The 24,355-nt window shown below is 34.9% G+C and overlaps 1 protein-coding gene across 1 annotated transcript in view; it reads left to right on the top strand.

The window, feature by feature from the left end:
- Xpr1 (xenotropic and polytropic retrovirus receptor 1) overlaps nt 1-24,355 on the top strand; it is a 114,801-nt gene that overhangs the window by 76,136 nt on the left and 14,310 nt on the right. The window contains exons 8-11 of the mRNA XM_090340315.1: nt 6,094-6,284; nt 6,639-6,818; nt 9,697-9,862; nt 11,460-11,654. Of these exons, the coding sequence (XP_090196441.1) occupies nt 6,094-6,284; nt 6,639-6,818; nt 9,697-9,862; nt 11,460-11,654 (732 nt within the window). The remainder of the gene's footprint in view (nt 1-6,093; nt 6,285-6,638; nt 6,819-9,696; nt 9,863-11,459; nt 11,655-24,355) is intronic.

Genomic DNA, 24,355 nt, shown 5'->3' with positions numbered 1-24,355 from the left:
ACATAGGCACAGAAACTAGTGGTAGGAATGTGATTGTAAGCTTTTTTGAAAACAATAATTTGGAAATTTTAAATATTATTTTAAGCAATTTTATTTCTACAGACATCCTTGAACATAGTTATAAATTTATATATGCAAATCTTTATTTTAATTGCCCATATTCAACAGAATACCATGTAGATATTAATATGAGTGGGAAGGTAGAAGTAAAATTGGGTACAGCACTTTGGAGGTCACTTTCCAAATCTGAACACATTAAGTTTAGATTCAGCTATAACAATGGGAAGTATTTTTTTTCATGTTTTGGTATGTTTGTTTGTTTTTTGGGTGAGATAAAGTTAAAATATTTTTGGTGAAAATCAAACCCAGAACTTCAAGCTCTCTCCCATTTGAGCCACACACTCTGCCCAGTCTCATGTATCTGAAGACACGAATGAGAATTTTAGTAGCAGTGCTGTTTGTGATTATTGCCAAATTGGAACAATCCAAATATTCATGGACCATAGTACAGTACTTTGTACCCGGTGAAATAAATGTAGTAGTGTGGAGAATGAAATGCATCTTCATTCATGAACATGGATGAATCTCATAAATGTTTATCAAAAGAAGGTTTTACAAATTTTAAAAAGTAAAAACTTTATGAGTCAATTTACATAGAGTTCAAACTGAGTACAATTTTGTTAGAGAGGATAATTTTTATTTTAGGGAGATGGGTAGCAGTTAGAAGGAGGATATAAAGTGGGCCACTAGTATACTGCTAATGTGCAGCCGTTCCCTATTCTGAGTTCCGTATCACTTTTATCATCATTCATGATAATGTAGTTACAGTTTATCCAAATTTACTACATAGCATTTGCATTAAAACTTTACATTAGGAAATAGTTGCTCTTTGTGTGCTAATTTGGAAAAAAATGACACTTCTGAAATATTTTTTGTTTTAGAAAAACAGGTTTTAGAATATACATAGTATTTCTTTGAAGAATTCTTTTTTTTTTAATTGTCAGAGTGATGTATATAAAGGTTACAGTTACATTCGTACATTACTTCTCAAACATTGTTGCCCCTTCTTATGTTTTTCTCCCACTTTCCCTGCTCCCACCCCCTCCTAAGCTGTAAAGTTCACTTCTAACATATTGTCTTGTGAAGATCACTGTTACTTGGTTCACCCTTTATCCTTTGTTATATCATTTTGTTTTCCCCTTCTGTTCCCTAGTTTGAATAAATAAATAAATGAATCTACAATACACCAGCTACCAAAGTCAGATACAGTATCAACAGGGGATACACGATAAGGGGGAACAGAGAGAGAGGAAAAAATAACTTCATATATGTACTTGAAGAATCCTTGAAAGATAATACATAAAACTGTTAGCATGGTATACTTCAAGGAACAGACTAGCAACGTGGACTGAGAAGAGGATTTTTATATTCTTCATAATATTTGAAGGCCTTTTCTCATATGTGTATTCCTTTTTAAATTTTGAAAATGTTCTTTTAAAGAAAACTGGTTTGGCAATTTGATATTATACACAGAAGACTAATTTTTTAACTTTTAAGTTATACTTCTATGGGGGAGAGGGGCAGAATTAGTTTTAATATGGGCACCCACTGATGTATATACAACCAAGCCCTGTTAAGTATAATGGATTTTGGAGCTAGATTGTTAAGGTTAAGTCCTTGTGATCCTAGTCAGAAGGCCTAATTTAATTAAACTTCAATTTCTTCATGCATCTGCTTAATAAAACCAAACCATAGTGTTGCTGTGAGAATTAATGAAGTTATACATGTAAAAGCATTGAATATATTACTTAGTCTAGAATAAATGCTTGATTAATGTTAGGTATTTTTGCTTTAAAAATTCACTTTGTTACCTGATATATCGGATATATTTGTATTTGGTTATCTGAAATTGGATAGGGAACGGGGAAAACAAGATGAGGGGTGGGGGAGGGGGGAGGGAAATGGGGACCAAGACATGTGAAAGGGTATCAATGTATGGAAATTAATGCACCATTTATCTGGCAAATATCATGTAACCCTTCTATTAATTACAATAAAAAATATATTAAAAAATTCATAGAGCCATGGAATTTTTGGAATAGAGTAATTTTTATCCTTAATTATACAGGTCAATGGATCACAGAAATGAATATATTTATTCTTAAAAATAAGTAATAGTAATTCTATTTTTTAATTCCATCGAGTTTCTGATGATGACCTTGACTAGCAGGAGATATTGCAGCTTATCTCCAGTATATTTACAAAAGATTGTTTCAAAAGGATCCTACCAGAAAGAAGTTTCATTCTACTTAAAGTTTATGTTATCAAGTAGAAGTTGGGTTTTATCATTGTTTTATAAATACATTAGTTTTTCTGTTGATAGCAATTTTCTTCATATACAGAAAGAATATTAAATATATTAAATATATTTAACCTTAAATATATCTATTAGCTGGGCTATTTATCTTTCTTTTATCCATGCCCGCCCACAGATTTTTTTTGGAGGGGTTGGGGGGGAGTTTCAATTCAAGCTTAAGCTCGGGAGCTTGAATTCAGGGCCTGGGGCTGAGCTTTTTTGTTCCAGGCTAATGCACTATAATTTGAGCCACAGGTCCACTTCAGCTTTTTAGGGCAATTAATTGGACATATGAGTCTCACAGACTTTTCCACGCTGGCTGGCTTCAAACCACAACCCTCATATCTGAGCCTGCTGAGTAGCTAAGATTAAAGGCATGAGCCACCAGTGCCTGACTAACCACTGATTTTTAATTGGATAGAATTAGAAAATTGTGGTATGGTATGACAAATCTATAATAGTTGAAATCATGTGTCTAACAAAGAATTTTGTCTTTATGAAATTTCCTACTCTGGATATTTCTTACAGCTGAAATCATTCAATGTGAGGTACTTTTTGTTTGCCTTTCTTCAATTAGCTAATATTTTCAGGGTTCATTTATGTTGAAGAATGTATCTGTACGCCATTACTTTTATGATTAAATAGTACTCCATTATATGTGAATAACACACTTTCCCACATTTCTACTTCTTAGGGATTTTTTGCTTTGTGGTTTTGTTTGTTAGATTTGAGGGATTTTTTGGTGCCAGTCCTGAGGCTTGAACTCAGGGCCCTGATGTAGTTTCTGTGCTTTTTAGCTAAAGGTTATCACTTTACTACTTGAGCCACAGCTCCGCTTTTGACTTTTTGGAGGCTAACTGGAGATGAGTTTCTAGTACATGGCCAGGATTTGAACTGTGATCCTCATATCTTCTTATCTTGAACAGCTAGGATTACAGATATGAGCTACTGACTCCCACCTATAATGTTCTTTACTTTTGATCTTATTAACAAATTAATGAGAATAGATTTCATTGACCAATAAGGAAAGTGAGTTTTAGAAAAATTAAATCATTTGGTCAACTAAAAGCACAGGCTTTCTCTTCCATTTTTTTCTTTCTCATTAAGTGATTTACAAATTGTAAAAAATACAAAGAAAAATAATAATTGACTTTTAAGTAAGTGAATAAATTAGTGAAAAGACAGTACAAGGCCATTTAGGCACAGTCAAATGTGAAAAAAAGCTTACTTAGAAATTTGTCAGGAGCACTGGAACTCATAGGCACAGGCAAAAAATTCCTGAACAGAATCCCAGGGTCACAACAGATTGGAGAGAGACTCAATAAATGGGACTACCTAAAAATAAAAAGTTTCTGCACAGATAAAAGTATAGCTACTAAAGTAGAGAGACAGCCAGCCAACTGGGAAAAAGATATTTAACAATAATACATCAGACAAATGCTATGGACATGGTACTGGAAATATAAATACAACTACATAGACATAAAAATCTATGACTCTATAGACATAGTTTTAGTACATAGATTAATATGTTTCTATGACATAAAACCCTCAGCCTAATTGTAATTATGTTCTAAAATCTAAGTGCCAGTGATTGTACATAGATTCCCTTCTTGAATATTTGTTTGTTAAACATGTCATTTGAAATATGATGTAAAGATCAATGTTAATAAAAATAAATAAATAAAAATTTGTCAGGAGCTAAGAATTACTGTTCCTCCCAAATTTGTATGCCATTCAAATAAGTATGAAGGGGTATCTTGTTTTAATTTGTGTTTTCTTAATGAATAGTCATTTTCAGCATCTTTTCATGGGTTTCATTTGTCATTTGTATATTTTCTTTGGACAAATGTCTATCCAAATCCCTGCCCAAATTTTCATTGATTTGTCTTGTTATTAAGTTCTTATTCTAAATATTAAACTACTGTCAAATAAGTAGTTCACAAATATTTTCTCTCATTCTGTAGATAGAGCCTCACCACATAGACCAGGCTGATATCAAACTGGGATTCTCCTACCTCAGCTTTCCAAGTGAAGTGCTTCTAAGAAGCCCTGCATCTTTTTGCGTGCTTGCTAGCAATCCATAAATTTAATTTCTATGAAACCTAAATTACCTGTTTCTTCTGTTCCACATCTTTTTTAGTGTCACATGTGTAGCCATAGCCAAATTGAAGATTATGAAAATTTGCATATTTTTTCTGAGAGTTTTATAACATTAGCTTTTATGTGACCATCAGTTCTAAACTAGTTTTTGTACATGATATGAATAGCCAACTGTCAAAGTACTATCTGAAGAGTATGCTTTTTCACAGTGATCTTTGCTCACTTTTTGAAAGTCAGCTAGGCATAGATGTATAGTTTTATTCTAAGTGTCAGTGTGTTTTCTGTATGTCTTTTTTTTTTCTTCTAGTACTGGGTCTTGAACTTGGGGTCTGGGTAGGTGTTGTCGTTGAGCTTCCTTTGCTCAAGGCTAGACCTTTACCACTTGAATGTCACTTCTGGCCTTTTCGGAGTAGTTTATTGGAGATTACAGTCTCACAGAAGTTTTCTACTTGGGCTGGCTTCAAACTGTGATTATCAGATCTCAGCCCTTCTGAGTAGCTAGGATTACAGGTGTGAGGTAAGAAAGTACCCAGTTGTATGTCTATTTTTATCCCTACCAACTGGCACTCTATACTTGAGCCATACCTCCAGTCTTATGTCTGTTTTTATGCCAGTGCCACAGTTTTAATTTCTGTAGGCTTATAGTATATTTTAAAACTTAGAAATAACATTGCTTTAACTATTTTGGATCTCTTCTAGCAAAGGCACCAAAAGAGAGAAAGATTAATATTTAAGATTACTTCAAGATAAATTTTGAAAAAATTGATTCAATATTAGATTGTCAAGAACTTATATTTGTAAAGCTGGGATATTTGAATGTTTTAATTATAGGACTGCTAAGCCTGGTTCGAGTTGGCTTATCCCTATAATACTATCTACTTGGGAGTCTGAAAGCCAGAAGATCCTGGTCCAGGCCAGTGTGGGCAGAAGATAAAACAATATCTTAAAAAATAATTATTATACTAGAATTAAGAATAATGGTGTTATTGAACATTTACATGCATTGCAGTGCTTGATAATATCAGCTTTGGATCAAACCTGTCTGCCTTTGCCCTGTAGTAGTTAGCTAACTGGGCAAATTACTAAACCTGTATGCTCTAGTTTCCTTATGAATCAAAATAGATAGTTGTTTTTAGCTCATAGAGTAATTGTGTTAATTAAATGAATTATAAGCAAAAATACTTAGAATAATGTTTAGCACATTATAAGCATACTTCAACTTTGCATTTAAATTTTATATTGGCTATGTTTTATTTCTTTTTTATTAATTCTCTACATAATACTGGTATCTAGTGTAATGGTAAAAAAAACAGTCAAAGAGATTGTATTGTATCAGAAACCCCCAACTGACATAACTGATCTTTTGATTCTAAGCCATTTCAGCATCTTCACTATAATCTAAGAAACTAATGGATCTGTGGAATAACATGCTAAAAGCCAAGTTTGAGGAAAATTGCTTTAATGGCATTCTGCAGAGTAAATGCAAAAAGAATCTGGAGGCAAGTTGAAAAAATATAGGTATAGGTTTTATTTATGAAAAATTCCATGCCAGAGTTAGGTCTTGGAAAATGAAAAAAAAAGTAATTAAAAGTGACATCGTGGATTTTATAACTAACCAATAAATTTTCTTCCAGCTGTATTTAAACTTGAAACAGATAGAAGTATATGGCCATTGATAAGAATCTACCGTGGTGGCTTTCTTCTGATTGAATTCCTTTTTCTACTGGGCATCAACACATATGGTTGGAGACAGGCTGGAGTAAATCATGTGCTCATCTTTGAACTTAATCCAAGAAGCAATTTGTCTCATCAACATCTTTTTGAGGTAATCAAAGCAAGACATAAAATCCTATGAATATTATTTGCCTTAGTTGTATAATAGGGTTAATAGGTACTGAACTCCATCTACTAGAAGAAAAATTGGCTTATTACTAATCATTTTACTTACCTTCATTTATTAAAGAAACTCCTCAGTAGTAATAAAAATAAAACTAATTATGGGGGGGAGGGTAATGGGTACCAAGACATGTGAAAGGGTATCAATGTATGTGAATTAATGCACCTTCTATCTGGCAAATATCATGTAACCCTTTTACTAATAACAATAAAAAAAGGTTTCATACAAAAAAAAATAAAACTAATATTTCTTTCTTTTTTTTATGTCCTTATCCTTTACCAGATTGCTGGATTCCTGGGGATATTGTGGTGCCTGAGCCTTTTGGCATGCTTCTTTGCTCCAATTAGTGTCATCCCCACATATGTGTATCCACTTGCCCTTTATGGATTTATGATCTTCTTTCTTATCAATCCCACCAAAACTTTTTACTATAAGTCTCGGTTTTGGCTCCTTAAGCTGCTGGTAAGTTCAGAAACTTTTTTAAGAATCGGATAAAACCAGGGGCCAAGAGTTTGGCCTAGTGGTATAGTGTTTGCCTAGCATGCACAAAGACCCGAGTTTGGTTCCTCGGTATCACGTACATAGAAAAAAGCCGGAAATGGTGCTGAGGCTCAAGTGGTAGAGCTCTAGCCTTGAGAAAGTCCAAGGACAGTGCTCAGGCCCTAAGCTCAAGCCCAGGACTGGCAAAAAATAAATAAATAAATAAATAAATAAAATAAGATAAAACCAAAACTACTAGGCTGTAGGATTTTAGAGGGTTACTGTTTACATCTATGCACATGGTACCCTAGCTTTGGTGGCAAAAACTGCATTTGATGGAAAGTTTTGCAGTGTGGTTCCCTTGGGGAAAGCACTCACGAATTTTCTTTCCCTCTTAACATGACCTAACCACTTCAAGAAAGTAAAGTTTTGTATCGCTTACTATTACATTATGCAGATTATTTAAGCAGTTATTGTATATAGAACTTTGTAAGTTTACATCTAAAGAAAAATGATAAAGCCATTATAATTTTTCTATAAAACTGATATAGTCGAGTACAATATTTTATTTTAGAAAAGTGTGCCGGGAGCGTGGCCTAGTGGTAGCATACTTGCCTAGCATGCACGAAGCCCTGGGTTCGATCCCGGGAACCACATACACAGAAATAGCTGGAAGTGCCCCTGTGGCTCCAGTGGCAGAATGTTAGCCTTGAACAAAAAGTGTCCAAGACAGTGCCCAGGTTCTGAGTTCATGCACCAGGACTGGCAAAAAAATAAACAATGGCAGAAATGCTTTGGCTATATATCTGAGGTTAATTTGAAATTTAATTTTTATTTTTGACTGTAATAAATTCCATTTCTTCTATTTTACCTAATAGTATATGTTTGAATTGAGAGTCTTATACTTGCTAAGCAAGTACTCTACTCCTAAGCTATGCCTCTAGCCCTGTTTTATTCTGTTTTTTTGCTTTGTTTTATTTTTGTTTTTGTTTTTTGCATAGGTCTTCGTGCATGCTAGGCAAGCACTCTACCACTAAGCCAAACTCCCAGCCTCTATTCTGGTTATATTTAAGTTAGGGTCTTACTTCCTGCCTGGTGGTAGGGCCTAAGCTACTACATGCCTATTTAAGGCTTCCCACCATTGCTGAGATGACAGGATCATGTGAATACAGCCAGCTTCTTTCCATTGAAATGGAATCTTGGTGAACTTCTCTGACCTGGTTGGCCTACAGCTGCAATCCTCCCTATCTTAGCCCCCTATGCAGTTTAGGATGACAGGCTTATGTCACTGTACCCAACTGGGTTGAAAGAAGGTCCTAATAACTTTTCTGCCTGGGATTGGCATCAAACCTCAGTCCTCCCACTCTCAGCCTCCTGAGTAGCTAGGCATAAACAACTGGTATCTGCTTTTAATAAACTGTACTTCTAAAACTGATACTTATTAGTTTGACTTGTTGGTCACTTTATTTTAAATATTTAACTTTGATCTAGTGGATCAAATTAATAAAGTATAAAAGTCAATTTTGGAAAAGATAGGTTTATTCACAAGACTAAAAACTAGAAATTTAAAGGTCGTCTTCACTGTTTATCTGCATTCACTTACCTTTATTGATCAACATCCCATTATACCCATTCTCCCTCCTTAACTACCCAAAAAAGTATGCAATATCCAGAGCTTTGGGTTGCAAATAGTATATCTTATCTCTCTGGCTTTTTGAACCCACAGAAAGAGTGTGAGAGTTATCAACAGGCTGAAGCATGGGGCCAAAATATACTGCCTCAAGAAAGCAATGTCTCAGAGCCTTCATTGTGTCCTGCAGACACCTGATATACCTTTCCAAGAGACATAATTTTCATAGATGATACCCAGAAAAATATTTAGAGAAAGAATAGAAAGGACAAACTAAGTCTAAAAGAGTTTTCATAGAGTTTTTAGATTGAATTTGTCTATTAAGTGAGTATGCTCACATAGGCAAGTCTATTCCTTAGGCAAAATTCTTTCAGTCTATTTCTCCTGTATAATAGAATGGAGTCTCATGGAATAAAAATAAAAGCTGGTTTCATTCCATCTTCACGTAGGCATATCAAGCCAGCCTTCAAAGTTTAAGCATATTTCTATGATAGCATTAGTCTGTAATCTTATTTTCTCTGCAGTGTCAGGGTTTCTGTTTATAGTGGTAATAGACTTCTGCTGAATAGGTAGACGTGTGTATTTATAATGGAAATTCATGTGCTACCTACCTTTAGAATTCTAAAACTTTAGTTAAAGCATTCATGAGGCTCTAAGAAAAACATACTGCATGAAGTAGTGGTCATTACACTTAATACATTTACTATTATTTTCAGAACAGTGGGAAGAATTTTTTTCATGAATTATGACAGTGAAACAGAAGTCAGTTTTATTAGACTATAATGTGTGGGATGATATATCATCCTTCCTTAGTTTTTCTTTGCAGGTAAAGAATACCTTTGTTTAGTTAGCTATGATAGGAAAATATTCTAAAAGTGATCATAATACTGTACCCAGCCAACTTACTTTATAGCCAAACTAGACTTCCTTTCAAGTTGTTCTACCTTAAGCTCTCTTTTATTCTCTTTTCCTCTTGGCTTTAAGTCTTCTCGCCTCTCTTCTTTCTCTTTTTTAGCTGCATATATTCCTGTCTCCTTACTTAGTTATACATTTCAGCTTCCTTCACTACTAATTCTCAACCGAGCCACTGTTGCTTGGTCCTTGGATTTGTCAGTTTGACTTACTAGTTTTGTTTTATTAGCTAAAACAGTCATGCCAAATGATAAGACAGGAAATAGACATAGTATAACTTCTTTTGTTTCTGTGTTGGCTGATTTTTTTTTCTTTCAGTTTCGAGTATTTACAGCCCCCTTCCATAAAGTAGGCTTTGCTGATTTCTGGCTAGCTGATCAGCTGAACAGCCTGTCAGTGATACTAATGGACCTGGAATATATGATCTGCTTCTACAGTTTTGAGCTAAAATGGGATGAAAATAAGGGCCTGTTGCCAAATGCAGGTAGGGTATGAATTTGCATTCACACTACTAAACCACTGGTAAACCAAGAACTGTTGAGAATGGTAATTAGGAAACTTAAGGAAAATTCATCCAATAATATTATAAACTTAATTAAATGTGCTTGGCATTCTGTTAACAATCTCTGATTCTGAAATTTCACTTTTAAATCATGTTGTGAATTTAGCCATCCATTTGCCAGGAGCTTTACAACCTACTTAAAAAGGATTCTAACACTTTTTTAAAAAAAATTTCTAGTAGTTATAGTACAGTGCTATAATGCCAATAATTTGTCATCATAGTATTTTTATATAGGTATAACATTATATAAGTACTAATGATCAAATATACTATTTATTTAGTTCAGTTCAAGTACTTTATGAAAAGCATAATAGATTCCTTTAATACTTATTTGCTTGAGACTTGTTTTTTTCTAGTTCTTTGTCCCACCTTTAGTTTAATGCCTGGAATTACATTATTAAGGAATTTTGTCTTTTTGACAACAGTTTAATGTAGATATTATGGCATCTGACTAATGTAATTAATGATAAGCTGGACAAGGTAGCACTTACTGTAATCCAAGCACTGTAGAGACTAAGGCAGAAGGATTCAGATGTGCCAAGATAGCCTAGGCTACAAAGCAAGATCCTGTCTCAAAATACATTAAAGCCTGTGCTGATACATTTTGAATAAATGCCAGTGGATTACAAGTCTGTTAAGGTTTGTCGTGCTATATAACCAGAACTCAAATATAGTAAACTATTCTTGGTTTAAAAGAAGAAAGGAGGGGCTGGTAGTTTGGCCTAGTGGTAGAGTGCTTGCCTAGCATGTATGAAAACTGGGGTTTGATTCCTCAGTACCATACACATAGAAAAAGGCCGGGAGTGGTGCTGAGGTTCAAGTGGTAGAGCTCTAGCCTTGAGAAAGTCCAAGGACAGTGGTCAGGCACTGAGCTCAAGCCCAGGACTGGCAAAAACAAAAAAGACGAAAGGAACATAAATATTTTCTTGGGGTATATTTTATTATCTTATAGTGATTTAAAGCTAATGAAATTGTCTATAGTACTGTTACTATATTTGTAGTTTTTTCAGATGTTTTAAATTATAAAACAAACCAATTCTGTTCTCCTTTGATTAGCACGCTCATTTTCTAATTTGCCTACAGTTTGATCATATTCAGAAGAAAGTGATTCTAGGACAGCTTTTCAGAAATCTAAGAGGAAAATTTTTCCAACTAGTTTCTTTTTACCTCCTCTTTTTTAATAGTTTGTCAACCACAAGATAGTATGTTGGAAATGATAGTATGTGGGATGGGGAGGAACTGAAAGGAAGTAGGAGACAAACAAAGGAAGGGATTAAAAATGTTTGACAAGAAATGTACTATTACCTTACATATGTTATGTGATTCCTCTGTACATCATCTTGACAACAAAATTATATTTACAAAAAAAAGCTTGAGAATACAGATATTTTCAAGAAAGAATGTTTAGATTACAGGCCTTTTAAGACTTGTTAACAGTTACACTTGTGACTTAAGTAATGTAAACCTGCATGTTTTGTTTTGTTTTGCTTAATTTTTTCTTCTTTTGAAATCTTCACAGAAACAAAAATTTGCAACAAATACACATATGGTGTGCGAGCCATTGTTCAGTGTATTCCTGCTTGGCTTCGGTTCATCCAGTGCCTGCGCCGATACCGAGACACAAAAAGAGCCTTTCCTCATTTAGTTAATGCTGGCAAATATTCCACAACCTTCTTCACGGTGACATTTGCAGCTCTTTACAGCACTCACAAAGGTATTCTGTGACTACAAAGAGATTTTTTTTACCACCTAGATTTTTAGTATTTTAGTTTGTCCTTACTCTCATTATTTTTCATTTGTTGTGGTTTTTTTTTTTCCACTGAAGTTTGAGTCTGCTCCATTTATTCTTGAAAACAATCTTAGTCTCAAAGTACTGGCAACTACTTTGAAAAGAAATACAATCACCCAAAATAGGAAGGATTATGATAATGTTTGAAATCCTGGAATTATGTTCAGTGAGTTCAATCTTTGGATACTTTGAATTTTCATTTGCTATTTTTAGACTTACTTGTTCGTTAACAGGGCTGGGAAATAGGTAGGTAAACAAGATTCCCTCTGGCATCAAGTATATTTTTAATCTCTTCCCTTTACCAACTAGTAAGCGTTGTTTCCAGCCCATTTAACTGCAAATTCAGTTCTCTGATCCCTCTAGGTTCTCATCTCCATGGCAACCTGTTATTACTTGCAAGTGCTCTTCTGTTGAAAAGAAAAAAAGCTTTTAAGTTCTGGGCCACATGCAGTCACTCCTTTTGAATTTTTAACCTTTTTCCAAGAACTGTCAATCAGTAATCTCACTTCCTTTTTCTAAAATGCATTCCTTCTTTGTTTTATAGAGGATATCAGCCCATACCTTAGATTCAGCTTTCTTACCTGTAGTTGGTAGAGAAATGTTACTAATCAAAAATATTATTCAGTTATTTTTAAATAATTAAGTAGAAAATGCCAATCATTTTTTTGTAAAAAGGCTGTTTTAGTGTTATAGAAATCTTCAAAATTTTTAATTATCTAAAGTGTGTCTGTTTATCACAAAAAAATACCAGAGCATTTTAGTAAGCATTGAGATTTGGTCCAGCAGAACACATGAATTTTAGGATTATTTTCCTGTTTATGTAAAGAAGGTAATTAGAATTTTGATTGAGATTATATTAAATTTGTAGATTGCCTCAGTAATATGGCCAGTCCACAATATTAATTCTGCTGATCTATGTACATAAACACCTAGTGTTTTCCATTTCTTCTTGGTTACATAGTTTTTATTATAAAGGTTTCTGAGCTCCTTGGTTAAAATTTATTCCTACTTTTTTGTTGTGATTGTTTTTGTTTTGGCTTTGGCTTGCTTTTGAGGCTGTTATGAATGGGCTTGTTTTTCTCATTTCTTTCTCAGTATATCCCAAAATAGTTCTTATCCTCAAAAATTTACAACTTAACAGAGAAAACAGATAAGTAAAACTATTTTAACTGTTGTAGGGCAATATGGATACTGAACTACACATTTAGATATGGTTGCAAAGTAAATTTTATTTATTTACGTTTTTACAAAGGACTTTAAAATAAAGTACAAAGAGAAAAATCAAGATTTCAGAAAGGCCCACAGTGCAAGGAAGTTTCTAACCCATTCTTCAGGCCACAGGATACAGCGTTTAGAGATTTCCAATGGGTGATATGTAGACTAACTCCCATTATATTAGGTCTAGAAAGATTCTGGCTATCTCATTATGTGCCTTGTTCCACACATGCATGTACATTTATGTGTTGGTATGCATATAGCACTGAGAGATGATCCTTAGAAACTTAATTGTGTGGTAGGCAATTACCATTTAACATTCCATATAATTTGAGTGGTAAAAGTGATCCTATTTCTTACATCTATCACCCTAGAGCTCTTTTATTGTTGCTTATATTTCACACAAAGCCATATTTTGAAAAGTGGAGATACTAATACCCATTTGTTTATTTCACAGATTTGTAGTAAGGACTAAGTAAAGGAGTACAAATTGAAACCACCTTGTTGCTTCTAATGTGCCAATAGATGGAATATACACTGAAATGAAATAGTTTCTTTTATTGATGAGTCTTTTCTTTTTTTCTTTCTTTCTTTCTTTTGTAGGGCTGGAACTCTGCGCCTCGGCGCTGTCCTTGAGCTCTTCAGTTTTAAGGCTACCGCCCTATCCCTTGAGCCACAGTGCCATTTCTGGTTTTCTGGTGGTTAATTAGAGATAAGAGTCTCACAGACTTTTAGTGTCTGGGCTGGCTTTGATGTGATCCTCACATCTCAGTTTCTTGAGTAGCTAGGATTACAGGCGTGAGCCACCTCACCCGGCTTGATGAGTCTTCTTATGAGCACTTTGGGTTGAAGATTGCATAATCCAAGTATCTGCTAGGAATGTTCAGTTGAAAATTTTTGGACAGCATAGTTGTCTCATGCCAACACTCCTCATTACTCTGGATACTGAGATCTAGATCAAGGGTTCAAATTTAGTCAGGGCAGACAAATCTGAAAGACTCCTATCTCCAGTTAACTAGTGGAGATGTGCATCAAGTTTTAGAGCTTCAGCCTTCAGCAAAAATAGCTAAGTGAGAGCATGAAACTCTGAAGGCAAGCCCCAGTTCTGCCAGAAAAAGGAAAAAGGGAAGGGGCGGTGGAGGGGAGATAAAAGAAATACTTTGGGCTTTTTGCTCAAGAAATAAAAATGCTTGTCTATTGAACACAAATTATGTGCTCATGGACTGAAGTTTTTGTTTTGCTTTGTTTTGTGCCAGTCCTGGGGCTTGAACTCAGGGCCTGGGCACTGTCTCTGAGCCTCTCTGCTCAAGGCTAGTGCTCTACCACTTGAGCCACAGCGCCACTTCTGGCTTTTTCTGTTTATGTGGTACTGAGGAATTAAACCCAGGGCTACATGCATGCTAGGCAAGCACTCTAACACTAGGCCAGACCCCAGCCCAGAGGAAGTATTTTTAAAGGAACCTTAGTTACATATTTTAATTATGTCCCTAAAAGTTTTTAAATGTTTTGTTGTTGTGACATATTACTATGTCACAATTTTTTTCTACCAAAAAGCTTAGAACAATGGGAAAAACAAGAAAGACAACTTAAGAGGGACTATTGATAGAAAACATGTCATTGAGTGATAAAATAATTTTCTTTTGTTTTTTTAAACTATTTTTGGATAATAAATAGTCCAGTAGAAAAGATGGTAGATAACAAGACTTGGGAAATAATCACTGAGTCAAAAGAATAAATTCAATATGGTTATCTAAGTAGGTTTTTCTTAAACTGAGTCTGAGTATGAAGTTGCAAAGAATAAATTTTATAAGGAAGAATGAGTAAACAGTAGTAAAATAGCTTTGTTCAGGCACACAGATCTGAGTCTTTTCAAAGATCTAACCTGCAAGGGTTGCCATAGTAACAGCATTTCATTAAAGGCATTCTGAATATTGTGTCACAGATTGTTTTTGTTATGCTGACTGATTCCTTATATTATGCTGCTGTACATTAAAATGGAAGCATCCGAGTTAACTCTACACCTAGAATAATTTTTTAGAAGGCTAGGAAAGAGTTTGTCAACCTACATTAAACTATGCCTGATAATATCACAGGCAACCTCATTGGTTGTATTGAAAGAAAAGCTCATTTGAAACATTTTGATATATTTAATTTTCTATCGTTAATTTTTAGAAACAGGTTTTTAGCTAACAGTCAACCTTTTATTTAAGAATTTGCATTTCATTACAGGGCTAAATTTGAAGCCAACTCCTATAAGTATTTTGTTGGCATTGGAATCACAGGAGGCAAGATAACATTTTAAATGGTGTTTTGTTGTCCTTGAGATTTTTTGGCTTTGTCAAGGAAAAGGTTGTGGGAGGTACAATAATAGAAAAGATCCATCCTATTGTTATTTCTAACCAGTTATTGAGGGAAAGAAAATCACTAGATTTTCTGTTTTTCATTTGTTCTTATTGGATTAACACTTTGCTATTCTCCTTACTATATAGAAGGGGAACATTCATTTTTAAATACTCCGTATTGTCCTCTAGGTTGTTTTGGTAGCATTTGCTAAAAAGCATTAATTATTAAACTTCTTTAAATGTTTGGACAAAAATAGATTCTATGTATTTAGTATTTATTTGTGTCCAAGTAGTTGGTACTGTGCCTTCTGATGAGGTTTCCTTAGCAGTAGTTTAGTGCCCTCATTGCAGTAGTTACATCATTGTTACAAGAAAGTACACATAGTCCTGATGTACTTCCTCTCTCAGTTGTGACCAGTTTGTTACTCTCTTATTTCTACTCTGAATAATAGACTGCAATTTCAAATTTTAGGGGTTTTTTACATTATAATGGAATGATAATTGTTTTTTAATTCTCTGGGGCAGTTTTTGTCCTGTTAACATTAAAAGATACTATGCGTAATTTATCAGTGACCTATTTTTAAAATGATTTGCCTTCTACTTTACTGTAAAAGACATTTCAAAGAAAAATTATGATATGCTATTATAATTTAAATTTATTTTTATTTTTTCTAATTTGAATACATTTAAAGGTGAAAAAATAGTATGCGTAATTTTTAAAGTTCATTTGGACAAATATTCCTCTTTTTTGGCTTACTATTGAAAATAGTTCAAAATTTTAACTGCTTCTACTTGATATGTTCTGCTGTAATTTTCATAGCCTAACAGGCAGATAAAATTGATTATTTTAAAATTTAATTTTGACAGAGGCTCCAATGGCTTATGCTATAAATAATTCTAACTACTCAGGAAGCTGAGATCAGAGGATTGTAGCTTGAAGCCAGCCTATATAGAAAAGTTTGTAAGACTTTTACCTTTAATTAGCCACAAAAAGCCAGAAGAGGAGCTTAGGCTCACGTGGAAGTGTACTAGCCCTACGCAAAAAAAAGCTCAAGGACAGAGCTCAGGCTCTGAGCTCAAGCCCCCAGGACTGGCATCAAAAAATTTTTATCACAGTATTGATTTACAACTTGCCAATATCATAAAGCCAAAAGTAAATTTTCTTGAGTAGCTTTTATCTGCTTGGCATTATGCTAATATCTAACCTTAAGTAGCTTTAAAAATAGTTATGTCCTTTGTTAATTGAAGAAAAGGCTTTGGAAAAAATAGTATGTATTCATTTCTCCCTGATACTATTTTTAGTTGTCTTTTCTCTAGTCGCCTTTGATTTCTTAATTATTCTTCCAACAAGAAGATGTGATATAAATTATATTACTTTTGAAACACTTGTCCACAAAAGTCTATAAAGTTTAAGGAGAATCTACTTTTTTTTTTTCTTTTACAGTATTGGAGTTTGGGTTCAGGGCCTGTGCTGTTCAGCCATACCTCTAGCCCTTTCAAGGTTTGGGGCTCTTGCTTGGCTTTTTTCTGCTCAAGGCTGCTGCTCTACCACTTGAACCTATCACATTTCTACTTCTGGCCTTTTGCTGGATAATTGCCAATAAGAGTCTCACATACTCTTCTACCTGTGCTGGCTTTTGGAGGGTTTTTTTGGTAGTTTACTGTAAATGAGTGTCTCAGACTTTCTATTTTTTTCTTTTTTATTGTAATTAATAGAAGGGTGACATTATATTCACCAGATAGAAGGTGCATTACTTAATAATCATTGCTACCCCTTCTCATGTTTTTGTCCCCATTTCCCTCCCTCACCCCTTCCCCTCATCTTGTTTCCCCCCCTTTCCTATCCTATTTCAAAGAAACAAATAAACGTTGTGCTAGTGGATTCAGTATGTTCCTTGTTTCTGGACATTGGGTAAATGCCAAATAGTGGAACTAAATCCACTATCACAAAGATGTTCATTGCAGCACTATTTACCATAGCAAAGATATGGAACCAACCCAGATTCCCCTCAGTTGATGAGTGGGTCCACAAGATGTGGTATTTATACACAATGGAATTCTATGCACTGTCAGAAAGAATGACATTGCCCCATTTGTAAGAAAATGGAAAGATCTAGAAAAAAATCATATTAAGTGAAGTAAGTCAGATTCAAAGGCTCAGTGGTTTCCCTCAGTTGTTGCGCTCTTCTAGCAGAGATTTACAGTAGAACAAAACCTAGATACATACGGCCATGTAGTATGACGCTAAATGAAAAGACTTCCAGGATGAGCTGGGGGGGGGGGGGGAAGGGAAATGGGGACCAAGACATAAGAAAGGATATCAGTGTATGTGAAGTAGTGCACCTTCTATCTGGTGAATATAATGTAACCCTTCTATTAATTACAATAAAAATATATGGAAAAAAGAAACAGATAAATGTATATACAATATACCAGATAACAAGGTAAGATATTGTAACAATATGAGATAACCAAGGGACAACAAAATGTCTCATAGAGTTTCTTATGCCTACTGGCTTTGAAATACTGTGCTCAGATCTCAGCCTCATAAGTAGCTAGAATTGCAAGTGTGAACTACCAGTGCCTAGACTATAGACTGTACTAGTTATTGTTGTTTTAAAATAATTTTATTGTTATTATTAAGGTATTTTACAGAGTGGTTACTATTTCTTAAGTCAGGTAGTGAGTGCATTTCTTTTTGCTGACAGTGTCATCCCTTTCTTTGCTTTTCCTCAGTTTCTTATCTCATCCTTGCCCATATTACATAGGTCATTTTTCATGTAACTGACTGCTATGAGTGCTAGTTATTTTTGAGATATGGTGTTCCTTCCTTCCTTAGTGGCACCTGAACCATGATCCTTATTTTTCACTTGCTATCATACCTGGGATGTCAAGCATGTACCACCCAGCTTCTTTCATTGAGGTTTAATCTTACAGACTTTTCCTCTTGATCTCAGCCTCCCACATAGCTAGAATATCAGACATACCCCAGTGCATCTAACTGTTGGTTGAAAAGTGTGCTTTTGTGTATTCCTGGCTGACCTTAAACTTTATCCTTCTGATCAGCCTCCCAAGTAACTAGGATTATAGGCTATAGGATTATAGGATTATGACTCAGTGGTGCCTAGTGAATTGTCTACTGTTTTATTACTTCAGTTGGGGTATTTGTGATTTTTAAAAGAAATAAAATTGAAAATGACTTATGGATTCAACAAAGAACAATTTCATTGGAAAGAAAATGGAAGATAATTGCTTAGTAGGTTTTGGGTCTGAGAGCGAGTGTGGCCTACTGGTAAAATGCTTGCCTAGCATGCATGAAGCCCTGGGTTCGATTCCCTGGTACCACATACACAGAAAAGGCCTGACATGGTGCTGTGGTTCAAGTGGTAGAGCACTAGCCTTAACCAGAAGAGCCCAGGTACAGAGTCCAGGCCCTGAGTTCAAACCCCAACACTGGCAAAAAAAAAAAGTAAGTTTTATTTTAACTTACTTATATTACATATAGTTTTAGAATTGTGAAAAGCAGTGAACATTTTCAGCAAAAAGAAAAAGAAAACAATGTTCAGGTAAATGCACTATCGGGCCTTAAGTTTCTGCTAAGAGCTATTTATTGTTCTCCAAAGAGCACAACATATTCTGTGTGAATCTTGTTCCATCAGTTTTATGGTTTAGTACAATCAACTATACATTCAGGTATTGCTACACAATCAATATAAAACTCATAATTTAAAACACTAGTAGTTTTTTGTTGCTTGTTCACCTTCAGACCAGTTGGGAATTGATTGAATTAAACTGTACTCATGTGGATAGCACAATTTCAATCCTCAGATTGGATTTGGGTCTATTCCATGTGTGTTCATTCTGGGACCCCATTTAATGCCTCTACTTGTTATATAACTGCTAGCTTCTCAACCAAAGCAAATCATATGACCAGATCAAGAGTATATTTGCCCTTCTAGAATCTAAAGCAGATAACCAAACCAAGTATCACTGAGGCAAAGAAGGATCCCTTACCATGGAAGCCAAAAGAACAGTGAATATTTTTTTTGATTGGCAAATGGACATGAACATAATTTTGAAGATAAATAAAAATAAGTGATAAACATAGGCAGTATTTTAGTTCACTAACAATACTTCACTAATAGCCTGAGCTAAACATAGTAGGCCCTGTCTCAAAAAATAAAACAATTCTATCAGTAAGAATTTTAATTTTTACTTCAATGATTAAGCATAATTTAGAACTGAATTGTTGAGAATTTAGCTCAGAAGAGAAGTACTTGCCTGGCATATGCAAGGCTTGGAGTTCAGTACCCACCTCTGGAAAAAAACAAAACAACAACAACAACAACAAATCCAACTAGAATTAAAAGAAGAAAGCCCCACTGGGTTTACTCATATTTTTGCTTACTGTATCCTTCTTACCTTTTGGTACTAGGGCTTGAATTCAAGGTCTCATGTTTCTTAGTGCCAGTTTAGTCAGAGCCCTGTCCTTTTTCCTCCTTAATTTCCTAATCTCCTATCATTCACATTGTTTTACCCAATAGGCAAGATATTGGGAGATTTTCTTAATGCTTTCAAGATTTTTTTCAAACTAAGCACTGGGCTCGAGCCCAGCTGAGCATTTCCTCCTTATAAGAAGACCAGGGATTCTAGCTACTAAGTAAGCTATGATCTGAGTCAGCCTGAGCAGATTCCAGTTAACTAGAAAAAAGCCAGAAGTGGAGGTATGGCTCATATGGTAGAGCATCAACCTTGAGCAAAAATAAAAAATCACAGGCACTTTTTTTTTTTTGATCAGTCATGGGGCTTGAACTCTGGGCCTGGATGTTGTTAGCCCAAGGCTAGCATACTTAAGCCACAACACCACTTCCAGTTTTATGGTGGTTAATTGGAGATAAGAGTCTCACAGACTTTTATGCCCGGGCTGGCTTTGAACCAAGATCCTCAGATCTTAGCCTCCTGAGCAGCTAGGATTACAGGCATGAGCCACCACCCAGCTTATAGGCACATTTTCTAAAACAGGAAATTGAGTTTAATCATAGTGTATCTTAGCAATGATTTATACCGTTCAGGTTTTTTCAACTTTTTGAATCTATGAGTTTACATGTCTTGCTTACTTTATAGAATTTATGTTTGTTTTGTTTGTTTAATTTTATTTATTTGAGCCAGTCTTGCTATGTAGCCCAGGCTGGCCTTAATTCATGATCCTAGTGGTTCAATTCACTATTAAAGCTTACAGTTTGCCAGATATGATGGTATTTGCTTATAATCCCACCTACTCAGGAGACAGGCAGGAGGATTGTGAGTTTGAGAAGAAACCAGGCAAGATTAGGAAGGTTTTATCTCAAAAGCAAAATGGCTAGAAGTTTAACTCACATGGTGACATCAGAAATGTAACTTCTTACTATGATGGAGCCTAGAAGTGCAAGTCAAGTTGTCATCAGGTTTGTCTTCTTCAAAAGCATCTTCTCTTGATTTCCAGATACTCTTATCTAACTAGCTCTCACTGGATTGTCTCATCACAGCTCTGCCAATCTCTTCCTCTTTTTGTATTTCATGGAATTTTATGAAACTTTTTCTTTTTAAAGTTTATATATACTCAGAGAAATAGCACTAGTACAAAAACTTTCCTGGACTAGGTGCTAGTGGCTCACACCTCTACTGTAATCCTTGCAACTTAAGAGGCTGAGATCTGAGGATCACAATTAGAAGCCAGCCTGGGCAGGGAAGGCCATCAAACTTATCTCCAATTAACCACCAGAAAGCTAGAAATGACACGGTGGCTCTTAAGTGGTAGAGTGCTAACTCAGGGACAAAACTCAAATCCTGAGTTCAAGCCTCATGATCAACCAAAAACTAACACAAAACTTTTCTGGATCACTATTCCTATTTCTGGTTCTTTTTTCTTTAAACCTAATAAGTTCCATTTTTGACTCAAAATTTTAAGAGTGTAGTTTTTTTGTAAGCGTAAGTTGGGGAAGTGGCATAATTTATATCTAAGGTCAAGTCCTCTAACATCAAATGTGGCATTTTGTATTTCTCTGATCTTCAGAATCCGTAACTATAAACTGGAAATAATAATGTCGGCAGTGCCTGCCCCCAAGATAAAGATGTTAATCGCGTAAGAGAGTAATACACACGATTTTGCATGCTAGCCAAAATAAAATACATATAACTAAAAATAAGATCAGGTTAATATTTACTGATATACCTTAATTTAAAATAGGGCTGCATCCTGATAAACTCTGTACATTTTTAAATATTCAAAGCAGGGACGGGGAGTTTGGCCTAGTGGTAGAGTGTTTGCCTATCATGAACGTCGCTCTGGGTTTGATTCCTTGGTACCGTATACACTGAAAAAAGCCGGAAGTGGTGCTGTGGCTCAAATGGTAGAGCGCTGGCCTTGAGGAAAGCCCAAGGACAGTGCACAGGCCCTGAGTTCAAGCCCCAGGACTGGCAAAAAAATAAAAAAATACTCAAAGCAAAAATTGAAAGGTAGGCAGGGTGGCTCAAGCCTATAATTCACTCCTTTGGAACTTGAGATTGGAGAAATCATAGTTTGAGGCTAGCTCAGGCAAAAGAAGTTTATGAGACCCCCACATCTCAACCAATGTCTGGGCCTAGTGGCAGATACATCTTAACCAATGTCTGGGCCCAGTGGCACATACAATCCACAGTGACACAGAAGCACAAGTAGAAGGATCACATCCCATCTGAGCAAGACCTGGTCTTATGAATAACCAACACATAAAAGGGCTAGAGACATGACTGTGGTGTTAAAGTGCCTACCTAACGAACACAAGGCCATAGGCTATCCCTAGGACTGCCATTTTTAATGCATTTAATACACTTAATCTACCAAATATGATAAGCTTGGCAATACAGTACATTATAGAATCTGAGTCATTTAAGCACATGAGCTTATGCCTGACTTAATGCTTGCTGCTATAGCCTATCATCACTAGAATATTATATGGCAATCACTCATTTGAGAACAGATTTAAATTCAAAGTAAAGGTTTCTTCTCAATATATAGGCTTTGGCATTATTGTAAAATTTTAAAAACTATATTTGCTAGATGCTAAACTCGGTCATAATTCAGCTTATTTACTGCTATTGATTTGGACCTTGAAAACAGTGTTCACTGTATTTTTTATTTGTTATTTAAATGAACAACTAGCAAATAACTAGTTGTTGAACCATTTTATGTGAAAAGAAAACATTTAGGTGAAAATTGTTCAATTTCTCTCTTGACTTTTTTCCTTTTTAAGATATCCTTCCTGAAAACTTAGAAAAAATCATATTAAATGAAGTAAGCCAGACTCAAAGGTTCAATAGTTTCCCTCATTTGTGATAATCGGTAGAAACCTTGGGCTCTCCTAGCAGAGATTTACAATAGAACAAAATCTAGATACATAAGGCCATATAGTATGATGCTATATGTGAGGACCTCCAGGATATAGAAACAAAAGCCATATAATGAGTGATTGTTGTCCTTAATGTCCTATGTTATCTTTCATCTCTTTTGCTGTCCCTTGGTTATCTCATATTGTTACAATATTTCACCTTGTTATCTGATATATTGGATATATTTGTATTTGGTTATTTGAAATTGGATAGGGAAAGGGGGAAATCAAGATGAGCGGGGGGGGGGGGGGGGGGGGGGGGGGGGAAGAGGAGAGGAAAATGGGAACCATGACATGAGAAAGGTTATCAATGTTTGTGAAGTAATGCCCCTTCTATCTGGTGAATATAATGTAACCCTTCTATTAATTACAATAAAAATATATGGAAAAAACATAATTATTTAGTACAAAATATTAATGAACGTTCTCTAATTGTTTTCATATTAAACCTGTTTCTTGCCATTAAAAAAAAAAGATATTCTTCCTGAAAGAAACATACTGGCTTATATAAAACTATTAAGGAATACATTTTTCTTTGTTTTAGATTCAATAGGTATCATTACCATAAATTCAGTATGAATTATGCTTCTAATGTGGCTAGCAGATGCGTGCTATAGAATGTTAGGGTAAAATAACAGTCACTCGATTTTCTTTCATTATTACTACTACTAAAGTAGACTACTGAGGTTAGCCAAGAGAGAATAAGATATAATTGCTTGCCTAAAGTGATATCTTTCCAGTATATCCTCAGAATACCAATGAAGCAGATAATTTCAGCAAGAAGGTTTTCTTCATTTGGAAGCTGGGAAAAATCAAATTAGGGTGGTAATTAAAATGAAATCAAACTGTACATGCATATGCTAGATATGCTAATCATAAAATATCACTAAACTATTCTATAAGAATATGTGTTGTTTACTTAAACTTTAATAAGTCTTCATGGATGTTTCATAGGAAATTTGTTGAATAATATAGGCTTAGAAAAGAGGGAGACTCGGGCCGAGAGTTTGGCCTAGTGGTTAAAGTGCTTGCCTAGCATGCATGAAGACCCGGGTTCAATTCCTTGGTACCACATACATAGAAAAAAGCCGGAAGTGGTGCTGAGGCTCAAGTGGTAGAGCTCTAACCTTGAGAAAGTCCAAGGACAGTGCTCAGACCCTGAGCTCAAGCCCAGGACTGGCAAAAAAAAAAAAAAGAAAAGAAAAGAGGGAGACTCACTTGACTCATTTTAAGAATTAAGCTATAAGGACAAGACTTAAAATCTAGGAATACTAGAAAAGTAGCATTATTAACTTTTATTTGACTTTTATATGATAATTTACATTCAATTATTCAGTAATCAATAAAGCAGAAAAGACAATTAGCTTTCAGAAATACTTCGTTAACTCCTACTGAATATATTCATATTACAATATTCTTGTAACCTTACTTTTACTAGCAAACAAAATATATTACAAGGTCCAAGGCATATATGTAGAGTAGATTACATATATAAACATTCAGTTCTGAAAGTTGCTAATATATTTAACAGTTCAATTAGCTTGTTTTCAGAAATGAGAAAAGTGGATTTTGTTGAGGGTGTGGGGGTGAGGGAAGAGCTGGGAATCAAACCAGTCATGTTGGGCAAGTGCTCTATTACTGAGTTACAGTCCCAGCTCTGAAA

The sequence above is a fragment of the Megascapheus bottae genome, chromosome 10, assembly GCF_031878675.1.
Source record: "Megascapheus bottae isolate mThoBot1 chromosome 10, mThoBot2.hap1, whole genome shotgun sequence".
In the NCBI taxonomy this organism is placed as follows: domain Eukaryota; kingdom Metazoa; phylum Chordata; class Mammalia; order Rodentia; family Geomyidae; genus Megascapheus; species Megascapheus bottae.
Note: the sequence above shows the minus strand (reverse complement) of the source record. Positions and strands in the feature narration are given on the sequence as shown.